Genomic DNA, 24,124 nt, shown 5'->3' with positions numbered 1-24,124 from the left:
ATGAGAACTACAGCTTCAGAATTGCTTTTATATGTAAAATAGGGGTCATTTATACAAAGAAATTCAAATAGTTATGGATTTTAAGGTTCAGAAAAGGTCTCAAAGATAAGAATCTCAAAGATAAAATATAAAAATTAGAAGAACAACTTAAAACACACACACAGACACATAATTAGGAATGCCTTGCCTTGACAACTAACTGAAATAAAAAATGTTAAAAAGTTGAAATACAAAAAGATACTAAAAATGTCCTGCCTTTTTTTTTTTTGTCCATTTGTACACTACTTTTATATTCATTCTGCGGAATTCCATAAATTCTACCCCTAAAATTATTGCAGAAGATTTGATTTTGGCTGTTTTGCAGAAAATAATGATTAGAAAAAATTGCAATATGTCCCTTAAAAAAGAGGGGAGGGGGATATGTGGTTATGAAAATGTTTCGATTTGTAAAATGATCATGGTTCTTCACAGTATGGTGACGGCTATAATGCTAATGTTTCCCATTCTGTTTTTCAAGAGTCAGACCTCCACAGAAGCAGCATAATAAGAGATTGTAAACACACACACAGGTGCAAAGGAACATTTCTATTCTGTGTGATAACGTTCCCCCACAGTGCCACTGTCTTTGTTCTGCTTAAAGTATTTATTTACTCAACGGATTAAACGTAGACTCATATCTTTCTGCTTGTACACAGCACAGTAGAACCTTTATGCTCTCATTTGAATGGATTAAGAAACAAAAACATCAATCCATTCTTGGCTGTTGGCTCCTTGAGCTGTATATTTTGAAACCGCTTGGTAAGACAATCAAAAATGTGTGTTCCTTGACATGTACACGTACCATTCACACAAAAAGTTAATAAAAAAGCCATATTCCAGAGGCCAGGGATCTCAATGGTTCTCAGCAGACCTGTTTGGAAAGGTTATTTCATACAACACTGCCGCTGTGTATTCCAGCTAATTATACCTTTTGCTGAATGGTGTCTTTCTCAGTGACTGATGTGTGAACTGTGCTCAATGCTCCTTGTTATAATGGCTGTTATTTCTGCATCTGACTGCTCGACCGCCGTTTCATATATGCTGCATAAAATATGTTGCCAGATGTAAAATGCATGTATTTTTTGTTTTGGAACCAGTGGTAGTGTTGGCACTAGGGGTGTAACGGTTCACAAAATTCACGGTTCGGTTCGATACGATACACTGATGTCACGGTTCGGTTCGGTACGTTTTAGATACAGCAAAATGTAAAAACATCTCAACTTTTCAGAATGCTGCAAGCGCACCGCGGGTCATGTGACAAGAACTAACCAATCAGCTTCATCCTTTCCCGTAACAACGTTGAAAACTCAGCCAAGATGAAGGAACAGCTGTTCACAGTTGTATATGGATTGCAATTTTGAAATAAATTTAGTAGCAGAGCTACTGCAAGCGATTTTTAGAGCTTGCAAATCCATTTATCATTCGCTGAAATTTCCGCGTCTCATGGAGAGAGCACGTCATTGTTGCTTAGCAAAGACAGACGCCTCATGAGCGCTTCTGCCCGAGTGCTTTGGAAAGGAGGAGAAAGACGCGCTTAGCGTTTTCCATGCGTTTTTAGGCGCGATATGTGAACGGCCCCTAAGGCGCTCGCTCACTCAGCACGCGCTGAAGGCTCGTTGCAAAATGTCTAATGCATTTAACAGACCAGAAATATAAGATCCTAAAATAACCAACAGGTCTGGTGTGGGTGCACTTTGGATTCCCTGTAAGCTATAATACCGGTGTCTAAATGCTGCAGGGATAGTTTGTTGCGTGCTTGTTTCTCATTTTTTTCGTCTTTTCCCAGATACTGACACAATAAGGTGATGTCAGCGTAAATGAGTTGACATGTTTCAAGTATTCCCGCTGGTGTTTTTTTTTTTTTTTTTTTTTTTTTGTATTCCCGCTGGTGTACCCTGTCATGTTGCAGATGCGACATACCGTTGTTTTTTTATCCACCACTCTCTTGCCATCACCATTATAGCTTAAAGGGAATCCAAAGTGCACCCAAACACCAGACCTGTTGGTTATTGGAGGATCTTCTCATTTCTAGTCTGTTAAACGCATTGGCCATTTTGCAACGAGCCTTCAGCGTGTACTGAGTGAGCGAGCGCCTGACTGAGTAGTACCCTAACATAAACATATAAGTTGGTGTTTTTTTCTTCTTCGGGAGTGTCAGGGGCGTTGCCTGTTACGTCGTTTGGGTTATTGGGCTACCTTGTTGAACGCATATCATTATATTTCTCTTTTTTTTTTTTTTTTTATATAATGAATTAGTCCAACGAACTGTTCGGTATACATAATGCGTACCGCGTACCGAACCGAAAGCGTCGTACCGAACGGTTCAATACGAATACGCGTATCGTTACACCCCTAGTTGGCACTTTTTTATAAAGGCCTAATAAAGCTTAACATTTAAGTGAAAAATAGAAACATGTTTTTCTCACATAAAATATTGCTAATACAAAATATATCAATTTTTGTTGCCCAAAACATGACTCAAGTTTCAGAACATGCCAAACTGTGTTTTGGAAGAGCTTGAAGTTGATAGTATGTGATCCTTAGCTGTTTTGGTGTTGTCGTCTGTAACTTTCTACAACAAGTGTAGAATACCTTGTATTGTTCAGTTTTTGAAAGTTGTGTAGTGTATTCCAGCCTTAAGGCAGTATTGTGTGTATCCTTTGCCAAGAAAGAAATCCATAGTACTCAGGAAGAAAGAAAAATAGATTTTAGACTAGATGAAAGAAATGCCTATGATAAATAAACATAACATTCAATACCAAAAATACCTCAGTATAAATAATATTTCACTCAATATCTGTGATCGCTGTATTGAAATCAATTGGGAGTAGTCTAGTACTGTGTTTGTGTGTTGTGTAGAGTTGCTGTCTTGGTAGAGCATTCTAAATTGGTCACTTAGGAGGTTATATGACCTTAAAAATGCGTATGTAGGCAACTCACTAGATTTCGGAACAGAAGCCCTCTTGTTTATTTGTGTTTTATGGTGTTTTCTAAGGGATGTTTTTGTTATGCTTGTGTTCACTTCTTACAGTTGAACTTGGTTTCTGTCAGTGGTTTAGCTACATGGACTGGGTTTCCAACTTCTCAAATGTGCTTCAGCTATGTATGCAAGAGCATACTTCCTTATATTTGCTCTGTATATACAGTGTGCTGTATAAGTAGGTGGTTGTTTGCCACAGTACATGTGTGGGTACACGTGTTCTCATGTACTTGTCATAACAGAATCCCCAGGGATGGGATGTGCTGGCTCTCCTCCATTGGAGCCTGCGCTCGCTTTTCTGGAACACAGTCCTGCAGGACACGGTTAAACACACAAATGCATCAGGGATGCACATTTTGGTCGGCTCGAGAACTTAACAGATAAATCAGCAGAGTACTCTGGGTGGGACGGGGGCCGGTGGAGAGAGTTCCATCTGTGCTTATTTTAATTGTATATATGTGTAAGACAAACATCTTTAGCAGTTGCAATGTGACTTTTTTTTAGGGTCTCCAATCATGAGAATAATTTTTAGAATTATTGCGTTTTCATAATCTGAATACTTGAGTACAGGTGCCCAAATTAAATTAATCATTTTGTGATGGAACCAGTGGCATTGTTGTTATTTTTTTTTAAAGACCTGTATAGAGTTATATAAAAATGTATTATATTATATTATATTATATTATATTATATTATATTATATTATATTATATTATATTATAGTTTCTTAGGAATGCTTGACATTTAAATGAAAAATACAAGAATGTTCATTTCTCACGCATAAAATATGTTGACAAACAGAAAGTGTATCTATTTTTGTGGCTTTAAAGAAACTAATGCATTCTAAATCATAAAATCCTAATTAATTTTTAATTTATTTAAAATTGCAATAATTCTGTCAATTCTGTTATTCTAATAAATTATTTTATTGAATTCTATCATTTTTTATAAAAAAATAAAAAAGCATGACATTAAATGAAAAATACATGTTTTTCTTACAGATAAAATATATTGCTGCAGATCAGCTGTCTCTATTTTAGTGGTGGACTCAGTGTTGGCTGAGCAGTTCATTTGATGCTACGATCAGTAAAATATCTGAACTTCAAGCAGTGTTCACCACAACCTCTTTCACACTGAGGGCCGTGCCCCCAGATGAATTCTTAGCAGACTATTTATAGCAAGAACAGTTACTCTAGGCTTCTGTCAGTACCTGCCAAGCTTCGCTGACCTATCATGCATCTATTATTGAATAAACACAGAATGTCAAGTGAAGCAACCTGCCGAGTTGTGTCCTGAACACAAGTCAGGCTTTTTAATGCATATGCGACCTTCTTGTTTCATCTTCCTTGTCTTTAACACAGTTGTCACGAGGTTGCTAGTTTAAGAGGATGTGGATTTCTCTGTGGTGTGTCTGAAAGAGGGCTTTTTAACCAGTGTCAACTCTTCTCAAGCCTGTTTCAGATTGTTTGTCACCATGTTGTCTTCAGTTATGTAACAGCGGTTAGGTAAGGTGTTCTGAGTTTTGTAGTTCTGGTCTAGGTGAGATAGGTATATGTTAATAACGGAGCAGTTCACGCAGAATTACCTTTTATTATGTGTTTTTCATTTTATTTTATTCTAATTTATTTGATTTAATGTTTAATATTTTATTATATTGTTTTATTTTTAGCTTTTCTTTTTACTTTATTGTATTTTATTTGTTATTTATTTTTGCATTTTATTGTATCTTGTTTTTTGTAATTTTATTTCATTATTATTATTATCATTATTTATGTTATTTTATTTTATGCTAGTGTTATTTATTTAATGTTATTATTTTATCTGTTTTGTTTTATTTTAATTTATTTAGTGCTGTCAAACGATTAATCGCACCCAAAATAAAAGTTTTTGTTTACATAATATGTGACCCTGGTCTTAAGTGTAATTTTTTTTATTTTTTTTATGCATCATCTGAAAGCTGAATAAATAGTTTTCCATTGATGTATGGTTTATTAGGATCGGCAATATTTGATCGAGCTACAACTATTAAAAAATCTGGAATCTGAGGGTGCAAAAAAATCTAAATACTGAGAAAATCGCCTTTGAAGTTGTCCAAATAGATTTTTAGCAATGCATATTACTAATCAAAAATTAAGTTTTGCAGTAGGAAATATTTACGGTAGGAAATGTATGTATTTATATTAATATAACTTTTGTTTTATATAAATATATTTAATATATTTTTCTTAAATATATGCATGCGTGTGTGTATTTATAGAAACATAACAAATATACACAGTACACTCACATATATTATGTAAACAGAAACTTTTATTTTGGATGGATTAATCGCAATTAATCGTTTGACAGCATTAATTTAATAAAAAAAAAAAGTTGAGCATCTGAAGCACATGTAGATGAGCCAGTGAGCATTTGAGTGGTAAAATATAAGAGTGTATGCCTGGGCATCATGCGGCGGGTGTTTTCTGGGCGCACATGCTGAAGGTGTGAGAAGTCTCATGATTACAGAATGAGTCATGTGTGATTAAAGGACAAAGACATCCATGATTTATTGTTAATGCCAGTGACTGAACTGGCATGGCTGCTTGCAATACACCTTTAAAGTGCATTTGGGATGTCTGTTTTTGTGTTCAGCTCTTCCTTCCATTCTTTGAAGTCTTTATACTCCTATTTGTTGTGTTGTGCGATGCGCATGATGTTCAGAAATTACTCTTTAGAAGTATAAAATGTGATTTCACCTGCTGAACCAGTCCCGTTTCTCTGTTGTTGTTGCTGAGGCAGGAAGTTCAGGATGTGGAAGATAAAAGGCTACAATGGCCAATGGGCTGCCAGAAGCAAGGTGCGCTGGGTTTAATTACCGAAAATACTGTAGCAGCAGAATTAGCAGATCCCCCCCCCCCCCAACACCCTCCACCCCTCCAGGTTTCCGAGCAGGTCAATTAGCACCCAGCAAAGCTGTGAAATACGCCTCCCTCCGTCTGCATCTGGCAACGGTTACACCTTGCTTTTATGTGAGAGGACTTTGTGAAAGCTGTGTTCAGTCTCACACATGGTGTAACCCTCCTTTCTGTGTGTGCATTGTGTGTTTGTACCAATTCTCAAATCTATGAGCGTGTAAGCTAAGTGTGATCTGTGTTTGTGTGTGTGTGCAGCATGTTTGTGGGTGGGCTTGTGTATGTGTGTGTGGATATTTAAATAGCATGTGTTGAAGCAGTAATATTGACAGGACTGTGGAATTAGAGAGACATTTGAATAGCTAGAAATGATTCTTATTATCTTAAAGATACATATTGTGCCAGGTAATTTTTTTCCAGTCTGTTTCCTGTAAGACTTCCAAGTGTAAATAACTTCATCATGGGTTTTGAATGATACCCGCCATAGTTCACGTTTATCAGACGGGTGCTGAATACTGAAGAAGTGTTGATATGTAAAGGTTGAATACAGGCCGTTTTTGTTTTTGATATGAAATATTCTTCTGATTTTAATGCAATAACAGTTTCAGTAATTTGTCACTTACAAATATTTGAGGTTTAAAATGAGGTAAAAAGTATGCATATTTGCTGTTTTGTGTGTGTTCATGCACATTTAATTCCATTTATATATATATATATATATATATATATATATATATATATATATATATATATATATATATATATAGACTCAGATTCATGCGTTTTCTATAGATTGAAAGATGTGTACACTTTGTACACACACACACACATATATGTATATACAAGTATATACATACATGGGTGTGTATTTATATATACAAAATAAATATACACTATGTAAACAAAAACTTTTATTTTGGATGTGATTAATCTCTTGACAGCACTAATATGTATGTATATATACGTTTAACGCTTTTAGAGCACATTCTTCACTACTAACTACTGACCAAATTTCACAAAAAATTGCAAAGAAATGACAAGTAACATTTAATTAAATGCTACATTTTAAAGTAGAATACTACAATAGTATTATCTTCTAAAACATACTTCCAATGCTTTTTTTTATTATCATTGTAACAACCAGCTATAGTTGGCAGGCATACATTAAGATGATTTACCAAATATAATTGGGCAGAGTATGTATTTTTGCATTTATTCTGTATGATTTAGGGGTGTTAGACAAAGTGTGTACATTTCTCTATATGTGCAGGTGTATTCATGTTTTCTGCTGCTCATCACCATGGGAACCGTTTAGTAGAATCACTCCACTTCCTTCTGTAACTCTCAACTGTCAGTTAGTCATTCGGGAGGGGGCTCCAGACCACAGGTGCCTCTCCACCTCTACCCACAGTCAAGCTGTGCTAGTTGGCATAGTGATCCGGCAGCACTGGTTCCACATTAATTTCGTGGGGGAGAGAGAGAGAGAGTGAGTCACAGGAGAGCTAAAGAAAGTCACGGGCCACAGAGAACCGGCGGAGCGCCACACACTTCACTCCCCATGGTCCCCGTTCATCTCTTCAGTATGAGTGTATTTTTTGCGTCAGCACTAACACTGTGGAGAACCCAGCTCGGAAGATGTGTAATTTGCATTTCAGTGAAGCAATCAAGCATGGCCATCATTTGCATGAGGCTAATTAGGCACGTGACAAAAGCCCTCTGTTCTCTGGCGATTATCGAAATATCATGTGGAGGTCTGCCTGGAGCTCTCCACAAGTATGCTTTAGAGACCCCCAGCCTGGTTAAAAATTCTCACAGGTGTGATTTAAAAAAAAATAAAGCAGTTGTTCAACCAAACATTTCCTCACCTTTTTGTTGTTCTGTATGACTTCAAAGTTTGGGGTTTTGCTCTAGTCAGGTTTTATATTACCCCTTTAATGATATTTTTATTGTGCTTTGTTTGTCCTTTTAAAAGCATAAAAAGCCCCAGTACTCATAAACTTTTTCATTATATTGAAAAGCGCGGGCAGTATATTATTTAAAAAAATCAGCTTTTTTGTGAAACCAGCACTGAAGAAAGCAAGCCATACAGGTTTGAATTGACATAAGGTTGAGTCTGAGGTAAATTGTCACTTCAACATTGAATACTATTTTACTCTGTCAGCCTGCAGTAAAATATTTACATGCTTTTAGCATGATGGTACTGACTTGTTAACTTTGGTTGATGTGTTACACATTTTTGGCAAGGTTTATGTTCTAGGTATAGCATGTTACTAAATACTCAAAGAATACCAGTTTATGTGACAAATTAACAGCAAAGCTCTGTTGCCCTTTTGTGGTGTTGAAATGTTTTATTACCCCACAAAGAGCTGTGAAACAAATACTGCTTTTCTTTCATGGTGAATGTGAAAATCTCAGAGAGAAAAAGGGGAGAGAATTGGTTGTTTATAGTCCATATGCTATCGAATTGTAGCCACATATCTGGATTTTTTGCAGCCATAATGCAAGAGCGTTTTGATTTCAGGAACGTGGTGTATGTTTGCTAAGGTTTTTCGTGGTTATAGCATTCTGCTAGGGTTTTAGGTGGTTTCTAGGCTGGTGCTCTGTGGTTTCTAGAGTGTTCTGGGTGATCACCTCATTTAGGGGTGAAAGCAAAAACTAAATTCAGAGTAAATACTAATACTTAATTTAGTATAACACTTTCAAATCAAGCAGCTTGGTGTTGGTCAACTTGGCTAATTTGAGCAATCAACTTGCTAAATCAGCGTGGGGAGTTTTCACCCTTACACAGAATTCATGATCGCGTGGTTAGCTAACTATTGAAATGACTGGATTTTGTTCACAGAAACCACCTTTAAACAAAGTTTTTCGTTTTTTATTATTTTTAATGGATGTTTTCAATTTAACTTAATTTGTGTTTTTTAACTCCTAAAATTGTTGGTTTTACTTTCATTTTTTAAAATGTTTTGATTAGTTGTGCACGACACAAAGTAATTAGCACAACACAAAGAAATCAACCTGCAGCACAATGGAAACAAGCTGCAACACAACGAAATTAGCAGAACACAATGGAAACAAGCCGCAGCACAATGAAATTAGCACAATACAATGAAATTAGCAGAACACAACGGAAACAAGCCACAACAAAAGAATATAAGCCCTACACAATGGAAACAAGCCACAACATAACAAAATTAGCACAACACAACGGAAACAAGCGACAACATAACAAAATTAGCAGACGACAATGGAAACAAACAACGGAAACAAGCCGCAACAGTGAAATTAAGCCACAACACAACAAAATTAGCAGAACACAATAGAAACAACACAATAGAAATAAACTGCACCACAATGAAATTAGCAAAACACAATTAAATTTCCAATGCGTTGATTCCGTTGTGGAGATTTCATTGTGTTGTGCACTACTGAGCCATCATATGGTATCTAGTTTCAGTTTATTTCGTTGTAGAATTCTAAGTATTTTAGGGGCTGTAAAGATTTATGTGCTTAATGTAACTTTTCTAAAGAAGTCTAGTAATATTATTTAAAATTAAAACTAAATTTTTGGGCCATTTTTATTCCATTTTAAATTGTTTTACAGTCATAAAAATGTATTTTAATTTCTGTTTTTCCCATTCATATTCTAAGATTTGAATAATTGCAAGATTAATTTCTTGCAGGTTTACTTTGGTCTACAAGTTCAGAAGCACTAATTATGTAAAGAAAGCTCTCAAAAAACCTGCCTAAGACGCACAAAAAGTGGAAGAGAGATGCTTCCAAGGCTGCGAAGAGAAGCCGTGTCAATTTGCAGTGACACTGTGAAAGATGGCATGAAAATACTTGTGACACTCTTGTAGCACGGAAAACCGTGGGGTGTGTTGAAGAGGAGCGTGTCCCAGCAGACAGTCAGTCAAGTAGTCCTGCATGCTCAGCTGTAGTTATCACACACACGCACACACACGAGAGGGTTGCCTCTGCTGACTGTGTCGATGACTGGATGAGCTTTTTTGAACCACAGATCTGCATCTGTCAAACCTTGACGTGTGCGTGACTTCCTGCCAGCGATTGTGAATGCTAGACTGGACTGAGTGGCAGAGGGCAGCTCATCTTTGTGTGTTTATAAAAGGAAGATCACAGGCGGTTTGTCTTTGCCAGGAAGTCCTCCTACGCTTTCTCCATCGCCTGTATTTACTGACAGGCGACGTGTTGAGTCTGCGCTCATATGTGTTGATTGCTGAAGTTGGTGTTTGTTTTGAGAGACTAGTAGCGCTGAGGCAGATAATTGCTCCTCGTTCGTTCTTTAGCACATGAATGAGTCATAATGTGTGTCTCCAGGTGAAGATTATTCAACATCATAATCATCTAGACATAAAGGTCAGACCTAGATACTCGGAAGTGACAGTTCTCCTGTTTGTGTTTATTAGCTGGACTGTAGGGCAAAGAGTTGCTCACCATTGTTTTATATTCTGGGAATTGTAAAAGAGGGCAAATATGTGTTTTTATGCCCTTAGACATGGAAACGGAGCCTTTCATTGAGCCCTGGCGGTCTCCATGTAATGAAGTGAATTATAGTAATAGTAGTTGTGCTGGTTAGTTTACGTTCCCTTTTGGATTCAACTCACTCGGTGACTGTTGTAACACTTCTTATGAATGCTTTCAACGTCGTCTTCATTAATCACCGCTTAATGCCCACATCATCACACCCTGATCTTTCTTGTGAAGCCTCACGAACCTGCTCTGCCTAGTGTTTAGCTGTCTGTCGAAAGCAGGAATGCAAGGCCACTTTTTTGGTTTGCAGGTATATAGTAACAGTTCATGACAATTCATGTAAAAAAAATATGTATTTAAAGTAATGTAGTCTTTAACAAAATCATTATTTCAACAACAATAAAAACACACAATAAAAACTGTGAATAATACTGTTGACTTCATGCTCCAGTCTAGGAGTGGCGCTTTAGACAAATACTAGTCCTCTTCACATTCACCCTCTCCACTTCCCCGTCAGCTCACTCTCCACTGGCTCTGTTTTTAGATGAGTGCTAATGCTGCCCATCATTTGGAGCGCTGCTGTATGTGTGAACTCCCTGCTGTTATTTTTGGCATGCTTGTTTCCCTTGACCTAACCCTTTCCTCAGTTATGTGGTGACGGAGTTGATGCAGAGTGACCTCCATAAGATCATCGTGTCTCCACAGCCCCTGAGCTCTGACCACGTCAAAGTCTTTCTCTACCAGATCCTCCGAGGTGAGAGACACACACACATACACACACACACACACACACACACTAAGCCCTTAATTTCAAAATTTTATTTCAAAAGCTTCACCCTCATTCTACACGCTGAGTCTTTCTTCACCAAATCTCATGGATAGAGAAACACACAATCTCACACACCTCTCCACTTGATGTTCCTTACTATCGTATACTCACCAAAAAAAAGGAGGAGGAAGAGACGGACCACTCATTGTGTAAGAATACAAAAGGAAGAGCAAGAAATAGTCACCTCTTTGATATTGTGTTTACTGCAGGACAACTGAAAGAACTTTAAGAGTCCAGTTAACCTAATTCCTAATGAATCACATGAAACACATAACAGTGTTTTAAAGTGAAACAAAGCTTTATTACATCATAGAGTAAAATTGGCACCATAGAGGCAGAAGTCGGACCAAACCAAACAAGAAACCTGTACAGTGTAACAGCGTAGTCTGCTTCATATCAATAGTTTGTGTCCACAGAATATCTTTAATGGCTGATGTATATGTTGTGTCCACAGGATTGAAGTATCTACACTCAGCTGGCATTTTGCACAGAGACATTAAACCCGGTAACCTGTTGGTCAACAGCAATTGTGTGCTTAAGGTAAGTGAAATATTAGGCGATATTTCCTAATTTGGAATTTTGTATTTTCTGGTACTTTTGCTTCAGTGGTATGTCATTTATTATTTCAGAAATGGACCCTGTTGAACTCTTAATACAGTTGTTTACATGATATCATTTTTTTAAGTAGTTAAAAATCTAGCAAACTTCTTATTCAACCATTTTTCTGTTTAAATGGTTTTCACAAAGCATTATAATTCAGCTTTGCCATTACAGAAATAATTTACATTTTAAATTGTATATTAACATATAAACCATTTGAAACTGTTTTAAAACTATTTTAGCATTTGTTTTAGTTTTTTAGCATTAATATCTTGAGATAACGAAACAAATTTTTGTTTGTAAAAAAAGTAAATAGAACCTCATGTTGTCAATCATGTTTACACAGTCTCCGAAACTTTCGTCCGTCATAAATAAATTCGGACTACGTTCGATTTTGTGTGTTTTTGCATCAGTAGCAAGCATTTTGATTGGAACGGATGAAAAATACGAAAACCATAAAGGTCGTGGGTCACTGACAAGCTACGCAATATCACGTTCATAATCGCAGGGGATACATCACCGATAATGAACGCAATATTGCTTAGCTTGTCAATGAACTACAGCTCTGTGTAATAAATGCTGCTCCATTTGAAAGCATGTGATGGAAATTTACTACTAATCACAGAACCAACATTACAGCCCTACTAAACAGTCATGTGACTGAATAATTGGCCCAGATAATCGGCTATCAAAAGTGTACATTTTTGTGTCTCAAACACAGTTATTTTATTATGATATAATTTTAAAATGTGTAATTTGGATGTAACAGTAAATGATTAGTATAAGAAGTGTATATATGAAATTATTTGTGACATTTTTCCTGTTTAAGCTCTATTGTACTGGCTTCTTTTGTCTCTGTGCATTATGTACTCTAGCCTATGGGCCTTGAATTGTGTCTTTATAACTCCTATTTTCCAAAGAGCGAGGACGCTTCATATCTGTCTGGCCAGGCCAGGTCTACAGCACCAGCGTACACACACTAATGCACAATCTTTGGCTCCAGGGGGTCAGGGCCCCTTTGCGATTGATTCATCTGCTCAGTTCTTGACATAAATCTTCATTTTGGATCCCATAGAGAGAGTCCAGCTGCAAAAGAGAAGGCAAGGTTGATATGGGAGATAAAGAAAGAGAGAGATAAAGAAAAAGAGAGATAAAGAAAAAGAGAAATTCTCTGTGTATGTGCGTGCTGACTCTACCCAGCAGCATGAGAAATTTGCTTGAGGGGAGAGCGGGAATAGATTGTGCTATTGGACCACAGAGAGGGAATCATTTAGCATGCACTGCTTCATTTATTCCTTAATCCCCAATTCCGAAAAAGAAGAATGTTTCCCTCATTTAGCTATTACGTGCCAGACCTTATCTTGTGGCCATGTCCTGCAATCAAACATTTTCTGAGTCTGATCTAGGTTCAAATTTGATGAATTTTATATCCATAACGTGTTTTCTATTATTGGTCTGGGCTCTATGAGACTCATGAATAAGTATTAGATTTCAGTATGTACCATAACTGGCTGTAGAAACAAGCTTGGGCTCTTTGGGCAATTTCATGGGCCAATATGTAGCCACCTAGCAAACATTTACAACACCCTAGCAACTAATTACAAAACCCAAGCAACCACATGGCAACACCTTGATTGCCCAGCTTGTGACGCTTTCCATAAATGGTGATGTTTTTACTTGAATGGAACAATAGGACACAAGAAATCGTTTCAATAAATTGCATGTTTAAGCGTTGCTTGCAGGATTTGAATTTGTCTCGTGGGAATGCATAAAATTAGGCCTCTGGGAAAAACTGGGTGGAGCTACTTGTGTAAATTGTTAGCAATGGATGATAGGCCCTTTTGTGCCTTCTTTCTGAAAGTGGGTGGAAAGAAGAGGCAGAGATATTTTTCCCATTTATTTATTTCCCAAGGAGCACTCAAGCGACTCAAGATGATTAGAAATTGGGTCTTGTGTTTATAACACACTTATTGTTTATCTGATTGGTTCAAATGTGAATGAGCCTCTCCGTCTAATTTTGGTTTTATTGCTTGATTTCTTGGAAAAACATCTTCTCTATACATCAAGAAACGCACAACGTCAGACTTCACTTGTCAACCTATTAAGTGTGTAAATATTAATCCTAAATTCTGCACAGATTTGTGACTTTGGTCTGGCAAGAGTGGAGGAGCTGGACGAGTCACGTCACATGACCCAGGAGGTGGTGACGCAGTACTACAGAGCACCAGAGATCCTTATGGGGAGCAGGCACTATTCCAACGCCATCGACATCTGGTCTGTGGGTTGCATCTTTGCCGAACTGCTTGGCCGACGCATCCTCTTCCAGGCCCAGAGTCCCATCCAACAGGTATTCACCTACGCTCATGTTCAGCGCTCGATCTGCATGCAGAATCTGGCTTATTCACACAACTCATTGTGATATTGTGATACAAGTAGAACATGTTCCTGTCTCAACATTCTTATCAGCCAATCAGAACCTTCTGCTCCTTTTGCGGTATTTGAGGATCATTGTAGATCTTAGATCGTTTAGCCCCTTAGGTGTGTTAAGTAGTTCAGCTGCTTTATCAGGGTCCACGATTAACACTTGCCAAGCGCCAAATGTGAGTCAAAAATTGGCTTCGGCGAGTAAACAAAAAGCTTTCTAACCTCCTTAGGAGCTGCAACATATTTCATGGATTAAATTGCCTGACCTTTTCTGTCTGACAGATAAAGTCACTAATCTTTTCAGAGAATTTTGTCTTTACATTCGTATGACATTTAATAATTTAATAAAGAAGAAAAGTTACATTAGTAGTGTTTTTATAGATACCCAGCTTTCTAACATTCTTAGAGAAAACAGAAAATCTTGGACGCTGATGCTAACCATGTGACCTTAATGTACGGTATCTTTGGCAAATGTTGTACAGAGCCATGCTAATGAGCGAGCGGGGGCAGCTCAAGGCTCTGTTGTACTCAGTCCCAGTGTGGCCGTGACCCAGAAGCCCTCTGTCCTCCATAGCTGTGTGTTTGCCATGAGCAGAACCTGTCTCTAGCTTTCACATATGCACGGAAGCCTCTACTCTTATTTTGTTCAGATTCTCATAAACATTAAGTATAATGCAGTAACATACGGAAACTGTTTGAGAAGTACAAATACAGATACACTTTTTAGTTTTATGTAGTTCACAAAGAAGATTATGAGCCATATGTTCTAATAATGCTGGCCTTGCAGTGTGTCAGTGTTCCTCAAAGTGTGTGTGTGTGTGTGTGTGTGTCCACACAGCCCTGAATGTGCACTTAACAGCACATCGACATTCCCTTTTAGGCTCATTAAATTCTCTCCAGTAAAGTATTTGCTTTAAAGGACAATTTCCCATTTTTTTCACCTACTCTTGTGTTACAATTAGTTATTTTGTGTTTTTATAAAGAGTTTTAAAAAAAATATATTATATTATATTATTAAAATACAGTTATGCAATATAATTGATTTTTTTTATTGTTATTGGTGTTGTTGTTGTTTACATTTCTAACAATTTGGTAGCAGTAGTTTTATTGCATTAATTATGCCTTATAATGATTCATATAATTAATTGTATGATCTCATAGATAATTATAACCACAGTTATTATACATTATAATACTCATCTATTCATTGTTACACCTTTATAATGTATAATTTGTTAAAAACACTACAGACAAACTTTAAAATATTATAATTCATTTTAACTTTGGTTATAATTACATATTAAAAGATATAATGCATTACAACATACATTATGAATAAATTTATAATGCATTATACATAAAGGCTTTAAGCAAAGTGTTACCAATTGTTCTTATTAAATTTCTTAGTAATTGTAATTGTTATATAAAGTGATTTATATTATGTGTTTATTGTTTTTATTGTAAATAATCACACTCCTGAATATCTAAATACTAAATACTGAGAAAATCGCCTGTGAAGGTGTCCAAATGAATTCTTAGCTATGCATATTACTAATCAAAAATTAAGTTTTGACATATTTCCTGGAACGTGATCTTTTATTTAATATCCTAATGATATGGCATAAAGAAAAGTCCCAAATTTTGACCCATACAATATTTTTTTGGCTATTGCTAAAAATATACCCCAGTGACTTAAGACGTCTTTTACAAATTTTCTTCTTTATTCTTTCTGTACACAAAACTCATCTGCTCTTCCCTTTTTTTATGCACTAGCTGGACTTGATCACAGATCTGCTGGGGACTCCGTCTCTGGAGGCCATGAGGACGGCATGTGAGGGGGCCAGAGCTCACATCTTGAGAGGACCACATAAACAGGTGAGTCTGAAATCAAACCATGTCCCAAAATCTAGGCACATGCTGTTCGAAGCAGTGTCATGAAAAACAATGACTCATTAGTGGCTTGTAGGCTGTGCAAACGCTCCCTTGCACTGATATTCTCGGTCCCAGGAAGCCTGATTATAAACAGGCCCTGTGGCGCTGCCATGGAGACTCACTGTTCCCGCTGAGTGACGGCACCTATTGACCGATCGTGCACCTTGTTTATGGAATCGAGTCGCTTCTACTTCCCCTGGAGCGCAGAAATCTCCCATCAGCCTTTGCTGCAGGATTCCCGGCGCTCCGCTCACTCTGGGCCCCTCTCCCTCCCGCAGTCTCTCCATTTCCTGCCCTGCTTCATATCCACTGACAGACTGATTGATCAGTTGATGAGAGCAGAGAGAGAGAGAGAGAGAGAGACGCGACGGCTGTTATTGACATATTTGCGTGCAGCAATTCAGTGTGTAGACTGATGAATGATATCGAGTCATGAGATTTATTTATTTTTATTTTATTTTTCAAATTGGTATCAGTCAATATTGTTCATTTCATTGTGCATGCTAGTTGCTAGTATCTATTTATTTAACATTCACTTGAAGTTAATTTGTTAAAACACTAATGCTTTAACACTGCTAAATGTAATCTTTAGCAAACCTCAAAATGAATATCCATTAATAATGTTATGATTTAATACGATTGATTTAATGTAGTGTTTTTAATTAATCCACTTATTCAAATCGAACATAATTTTAAAATCCGCCTTTTTTGCAGTTATCGTCCATAACAAATAAATGGCTTATCAGCGTCCTATGAGTGAGTCACATGTTAACTTCTGTTATTCCTAAATTCACATGTAGCATTTAAAACAATTGATTTTAGTGTTTTAATAATAATTGATTAATTAATATAATAATTATAATATAATAATATAAATATATATATATATATATATAATTACATGTCATTTATTGGTTATTTGCCATAACATTATTATGAAAATAAATAAATAAATAAATTGGCAAAGGATTGCCAAATAATAAAGGGCTATAATACTTTTATTTATTGGTTATTTGCCATAACATTATTATGAAAATAAATAAATAAATTGGTAAAGGATTGCCAAATAATAAAGGGCTATAATACTATAATAATATTATATACCTGTACTAAACTATAATATTATACAAATAATAGTCTATCTCTTGTTTCGAAAAACTAATTTTAAGAAGTCATTCATTTTGCAGTTACTCCTGACTCAGAAGTTGAGCACTTTAGGTTTTATCTTCTGTCGTGCCTTTTGTTTCCATGTTTGTTAAAGTGAAAAGCTCATGGTTTTGAGTGTATATAGAAAGCTGTTTTCAGTCAGTGAGTGTGAATATGTGTGTGTGTTTGTTTGATTCGGTACTGGGTGTTGGCTCTGTGGCTCTAGACAGCTACACTGAAAAGGCGAGACCCTGCAGAGAACAGGAACTGCAGCGCGAGGACTGTGGACCTCTGCTTCCTGCTTTGCATCGACCTGATGGCTGGCGGCTCACCAAGAAGCCCGCCTCCTTTGCATAGATACATACAGACATGCACCTGCTAGGCTAGAGAAAGTCTTTACCATTTAGGACTATATGTGAAGAGGCACTTGTTTCTCCAGTCGAAATTCGCCAGCCTTAATCCCAGCCATCTATCTACACACACACACACACACTGACATTTGGCTGACCTTGTCACTCGATGCTGCCTCCTGTGTGTGGTCGAGCGGCCCTAGAGCAGGATGTTTAATCATGTACATCAACTGAGCTTCCCGTTACGTGGAACAGGTTTTGAAGAACAGGGGTCTCTGATGGGTCTGAGGGGTATTGTGATGACACCATTCTTCACGGGTCTGATCATGTGTCTGGGTCAGTGTTTTCAACAGCATTCTGTTTTTAGGTAGTCTAATAATAATGATAATAACAGTGATAATAATAATTATTATTGTTATTAGAATTAATTGTACAATGAGTACAAATATAAAATATTAATTTAATATTTTTTTGTCTGATAATATTTACTATTAATTTGATATAATAATATAATTATATAAATTAGTTTATTCACCACTGCTACTACTACTATTATTAAAATTATTCAATTTTATAAGTATGTTATAATCAGTATTATTAAGGAATTTTTATATATATATATATATATATATATATATATATATATTTTTTTTTATTATATTTATTATTATTTTCTTATAATAGATAAAAAATTTGTAATACAAATATAGGTTATCTGATAACTTTTGAGTTTCTATTTATCATCTTATTTTATTTACTACTATTTTTATTATTATAAATTATGTTTTATGATGATGATAAAGTATAATAAATTATATAAAGAAATAAATGCATTGGCAAAAGTTTGACTTTTTTTACTATTTATTTTTAATAAATATTTATAATATAAAAATGACTCATGCTATGTAACATTTGTTTTGTATTAAATTATTCTTTTATTTTTTCAAATTTCATTGAAATCTTTAGCAGTAGTTAAAAACAGTATTTTTTTGTTTGCTTAAATGTTATTACCAAACCGTGTGTGAACGCAACCTGAGCAGGATGTGCAATCAAGCTCTTATGGGCCTGTTTTGTTCTCTTTGCTTTTAGTCACTGCTTGATGGGGGAAGGTTGGAGAAGTCAAGGCAAGGAAGAGCGTTTAGATGGCTGAGGTGGCTTTACGATCAGACTTCACATTGCTGGAGTCTTAATGACTGGTGAATATGGCACACCAGACCTCCACCTCCACTTTTGTGAAGCTGAAGAGCTTATCAAGAAGGCTTTTGAGTAAAAAGATGGCAGCGAGAGAAGCGGGTCTCCAGAGAGTCTGGCAGAGCGATTTCAAGAGGCATTTCAGCGTAGTTCTAAACAGCAGTGTTGGGAGATGTGGTATGCTTTAATGCCCGTGCTCAAGATAGAGACGGTCGCTAAGGATTTGGCTGAGTGGATAGACGGGAGGAAGAAAAAAACGAGGTCTGTCCGAGAGAGAGCAGGACTTGAGAGAGCTAAAAAGTGGTCTGACTCTTAAGATCAACTCGGCTGCCTCCACAGGGGACCTCATTACTTCTATTAATGTTGCAAGGCTCTTACCATCACTAGAAAGAGAGGAAGCTTTTAGCCTCCGCTGGAGCGGGAGTATGGAAAGAGAGGAAAGAAAGCCAGAGTTTGTGGTGAATCAGTTCTACTGAAAAGTTCAGCATATGTTGTGTTTTGGATGCTAGCGTGTTTGTGTCCAGATCAGGCATCATAACTAGCATAACCAGCAAGAGTTCCTTGATTAATCAGCTTTAACAGAAAGACCAAAGTAGTTAATCAAGGAGCTCTTCATACAGTAGAAGAAATACAAGTATTAAACAAGATTTGTTTCTCCTTGCCAACAAGTAATTCAGTTGAAGATTAGATGTAGACTTCTGCATAGTCAACATAAAATCACGCTTGACCTGATATAGTTCACATACATTTATTTTTATTTTTTTATTGAAAATGATATAACAATATAAGTATTATTATTTGTCATATTTTTGTCATGCTGTTATTTAATCATCTATAATATAATAATACTTATAATGTATTAATTATTATTATTATTATTATAATTTATAATTATATTATTAATTACAATAATTATATTAAATATATTTTCACAATATATAAATAACTCATGCTATATAACACTTTTTTTTTCAGTTTTCACTGAATGTCTGAATTAAACAACTACTGGTCATATAAAAACATCCCATCAGCAACCGAATCAGATGTTTATTTGGTAACTGCTATGATTAATTTATATGTTAGGCTAAGCATATGTGTAAATAATTATATGTTCAAACCAATGACTTCAATTCTTTTTGACTGGATCGCTCATCAAAGTCACATGTATATGAATTGAACTGCACTGCTCGTGCTGTATGTGTGGTTTTGTGTACAGAAACACACGCTGACTGCAAACCTGCAGGAGAAACATCTTGAACAAAATTGATACTTCTAATTGATTATTCCAGTGCCTCCTCTGCCCATTAAAACGGCTCTGGTTGGTTGTAAGTCACCTGATTGTGGTTCCACCACCTGTCTGATGTGTATGTAAAAGCCAGCAGGGAGCTCTTGGAAGCAGATGTATGCTCGAGTCCATGCTGATTTTTCTGCCTTAGCAGAGAGGCAACATGATCAGATCGAATTTCCACCTACATGCTCTCTCACAGGACACACACGCACACACACTCAGGTCAGAAAGTGATGACCCCAGTGCTGGGTGGGCTTACCGTAAGAAGGGAGAATGAAGGAGAGGGGGTGTTGTTTAATGGCTTTAGGGGGTCTTGCATGCGGACCGAGTGCAGAGCTGGAACAGCTGTGGCCCATGCCACGTCACCAGGGGCTGCGAAGCCTGATGTCTGCCCCAAATTGAACTCCGTGGCACCTGCTAGCAGATGGCTGACGTTTTATTTTCCCCTCTTGTGCAACAGCGCCATGTCATAACCAATGTTCCCTTATTGAGGCAGGCCCAAGGGATTTTTGAAAATTTGTGTTATTCAGCTAATGAGTCATTCATTATTTCCTCTGTGATAAATAAACACAATGGGACATCAGATTGAAAGTATACTGGAAAAAAAAATCTAAACATGTTTATGAGTACTGTATATATTTTGGCATTTATTTAATAAAAACAAAATAATAAATCAAATTATGCTGGTATCATTAGTACAAGATGAGATTTTTTTTTTAGCTTTTTTCATCCAGCTTGTATATCTAAAAATGCGCATTTATAAAGAACTAAGGAGGTATTTATATGTATAATCATACATGCATTTTCCATATTTTATGCACTTTAAGTAGTTTGAAAATACCAATAGGAGAAAATTAATTTTAAGAATTTTATTTATGTTCTTAATAACATTTTTATTTAAACCGATATATACATTTATTAAAATAAATAAACCTATTTTAAATAATTTAAAGTTGAAGTTAAAGGTGCAATAGGAGATCTTGGAATTTTCTAACATTAGCCTGATATCACTGAAAGTGAGCGTCCCACCCTCCCTGCAATCGCCCTTCAAAGCCACTCCCCCTGAACGCATTTATACTCACAGACCAGGGCCCGTATTCATAAAGAATTTTAATGCAAAAAGTAGCTCCTAGTGACAAAATTCTAAGAAAATTCTTAGAAATGTGGGCGTTTACTCTTAAAATAAATAAAAAAATCCTAGTAAAGAAAAAAGTAATTCAGAAAGCATCTTAACCCTTAAAAGAGGTCTTAAGGTCAAACTTGTTAGGAGCACAGACGAGGACTTTTAAGAGGCTTAAGAGCTTCTTTAGCACAGGAAGAGGCAGAAGAAATCTATTGCAGACAATGGCTGACAGTGAGTTAATAAGACGCTATAGATTAGATCGTGCAGGGATCATGTTTGTGACTGATCTTATTAGAGACGTGCTAACATCTCCGACACAGCGCCAGAAATTAAAGTAATCACTACATTACGATATTTGGCAACTGGGAAAATGCAACAATGCAATAATGATGATTTGGGTCTGTCACAACCTTCTGTAAGCAGAGTGATCACACAAACAATTACAGCACTTTCAGAACATCTTATTGTGTCGCAGTTCATTTCGTTTCACTGGACATTCCCACCTTGCAGGCTCAAAAAACTGCATTTCTGAATATAGCAGGCTTATAGATGCGCACAAGCAGGGGGAATGAACCGTTAATAGTTTGTGCTATACGCTCCCATGTCTGCTTCTTGTTCCTTGCTGTGACACCCGGCCCGAATTATCCTTTAAGAATGGCCTTGTGTTCATCCACTAACTGGGCTAACAGTAAATAGTTTGGCTTCCTCGCCCTTCTTGGTTTTGATTCCATGTTTGATACATTAAAACCAACATTCAAACCGCCACTTAAATAGGACAGCAATCACTGTAATTGGAGAGAGTGGAACAATTTTTATCTTTCTAAGCCAATCAAATACCTTATAGGAAATTAAAAGCATGGTAAATAAAAAAATAAAAAAAGATTTTATATACACACATATAATGTGTGTGTGTGTGCGAGAGAACGGTCAAATAGGAAAAAGTACGTATGTAAATTCAAAGTGAGAATTAGAATAGACCCTATACTTAAAATCACTCTTTTATTTTCCTTCTTGGACAACCAACCAATCACAGTCTTCAAAAGATTGTGTCATACATAGCAACAGGGTCAACCCCGCCTCATCACTAAGATGAAAGTTTTTGTCTTTTCCTTACTCAGAGTTGCTCTCAGTTCGGTCCTGAATCGCTCTTAAGCTAAGACTCCTACATAAAAGTTTTTAAGCTAAATTAAGAGTTTTCTGAGAGGATTCTTAGAATCTTTATGAATACGGGCCCAGGATACAAGAGACAATATTCCTACAATTAGCTACATCAGTGGTTCCCAGTTCCAATCCATGTTCCGAAGTGAAGCAAACTCCTGTTCAGGGAGTAGTTAGAAATGAACACGGTGTAGGGATCATATCGATCGGAACACAGCTCTTTCAAATAGCTCACTTCTAACAAGTTGTTCATCTGAATTGGGTGTGTTAACTAAGCGAGACATGCATGCATGGATTTGGGAACTGCTGGGCTACATCATGTGTCATTAACCAGCAAGAAAACTTTAAAAGTACTACAATACCAGGAAGGAAGACCGAGTTGTTGATGTTTGTCCGCTATTTTCGCTCTGTCTGCACAGCGTGCGTGAACGCGGTGATGAGATATCCTGTCTGTGTGAACCGGGTGCACAGAGGTATGCAGATACATACGCTGACAGACAGGTAGGGGAGACATGTAAAACACTCGGACCGAACGTTTGGATTGGACGTACATTTCTTGGTCTTATGCCTTCCACAGAATATATAAATACAGATAAAAACATTTAGACCACTTAACTTAATGATTGCTATAGGGATGTGAAGAGACTTTCAACCAGCATAACAAAAAATGTTTCTGAAGATTGCACCTTTAAAGTAAATGTTATTTTAGACCCAGTGTTATTTTAGTGTCTGGGATGCTATCTTAGTATTTTGAGTCAGTGTATATATATTCTGTTTCATTTTAATTTTAGTTATATATATATATATATATATACTATAATAAGCCTTTTTGCAATTTTACAGTACGTCAGGAAAAACTAAATTCCTGCCCTTGAATATCAATTTATTTTTCTTCACATTTTCACATGTAGCATATTTCAAGACACAATCTACATGTATTGGCTTTGCCAGATTTAGTTTTCTTTGAGAATGCTCTTAAGAATATAAATATTCTTCTTATTAACACCCATATATATTAACATTAATATATTTACAATATGTCATTATAAAAACTGTTAACGTAATATTGCACTTAATTTAATATTGCACACATAAATGGAAGGGGAAGCCACTATGTGTCCTCAACCTCATTAGAGAGTCGCCACAGCTGTAATATTCCTCTTCTGTCAAAGCATCTGAAGCTCAGCTCTCTTGCTGACATTGTTTTGACAATGTGGTGACGCTTTCTCAGCTCCCAATTTACATTTTAAAAGCCCCGTCATTAATGTGTTCATCTTGATGTTCGCATCAATGCGGGAGGCCTCAGACACTTTTTACGCCCTGTCCCTTGTCTTTGCTATAAATAGAGAAGATCTGATTTGGGCTGTTTTGAAATGAGATCCTTCAGGGGCTTTAGGAATGTTCATCCTCACCATATCGGCTCTAACACTTAGTCAGATTAGTTTGGCCATCTGAGTGCATCTGAGAGATACGGTGTTCAGAGCCGTCTCCATTCCCGCTCGAAAACCAGCGCTAAGTGCTGCCATCCAAACTGAAACCAGAAAAAAATATGCTTTCACACACAGCCGGACTGTTTTTTAAGAGACGTTAGAGTTACACCCCTGCCCTGCATGAATGTTATTCTATCTCAGAGCGCCACTCTGCTTCAAAAACGCCACTCTTCTCTTCATCATTTTCTTTCT

The 24,124-nt window shown here is 36.5% G+C and overlaps 1 protein-coding gene across 1 annotated transcript in view; it reads left to right on the top strand.

The window, feature by feature from the left end:
* LOC113075408 (serine/threonine-protein kinase NLK-like) overlaps window positions 1-24,124 on the top strand; it is a 50,303-nt gene that overhangs the window by 14,336 nt on the left and 11,843 nt on the right. The window contains exons 4-7 of the mRNA XM_026248126.1: window positions 11,049-11,155; window positions 11,685-11,770; window positions 13,968-14,177; window positions 16,028-16,129. Of these exons, the coding sequence (XP_026103911.1) occupies window positions 11,049-11,155; window positions 11,685-11,770; window positions 13,968-14,177; window positions 16,028-16,129 (505 nt within the window). The remainder of the gene's footprint in view (window positions 1-11,048; window positions 11,156-11,684; window positions 11,771-13,967; window positions 14,178-16,027; window positions 16,130-24,124) is intronic.

The sequence above is a fragment of the Carassius auratus genome, unplaced genomic scaffold (assembly GCF_003368295.1).
Source record: "Carassius auratus strain Wakin unplaced genomic scaffold, ASM336829v1 scaf_tig00017027, whole genome shotgun sequence".
Taxonomy (NCBI): Eukaryota; Metazoa; Chordata; class Actinopteri; order Cypriniformes; family Cyprinidae; genus Carassius; species Carassius auratus.
The sequence above is the reverse complement of the archived record's forward strand: the minus strand, read 5'-3'. Positions and strand labels throughout refer to the sequence as shown.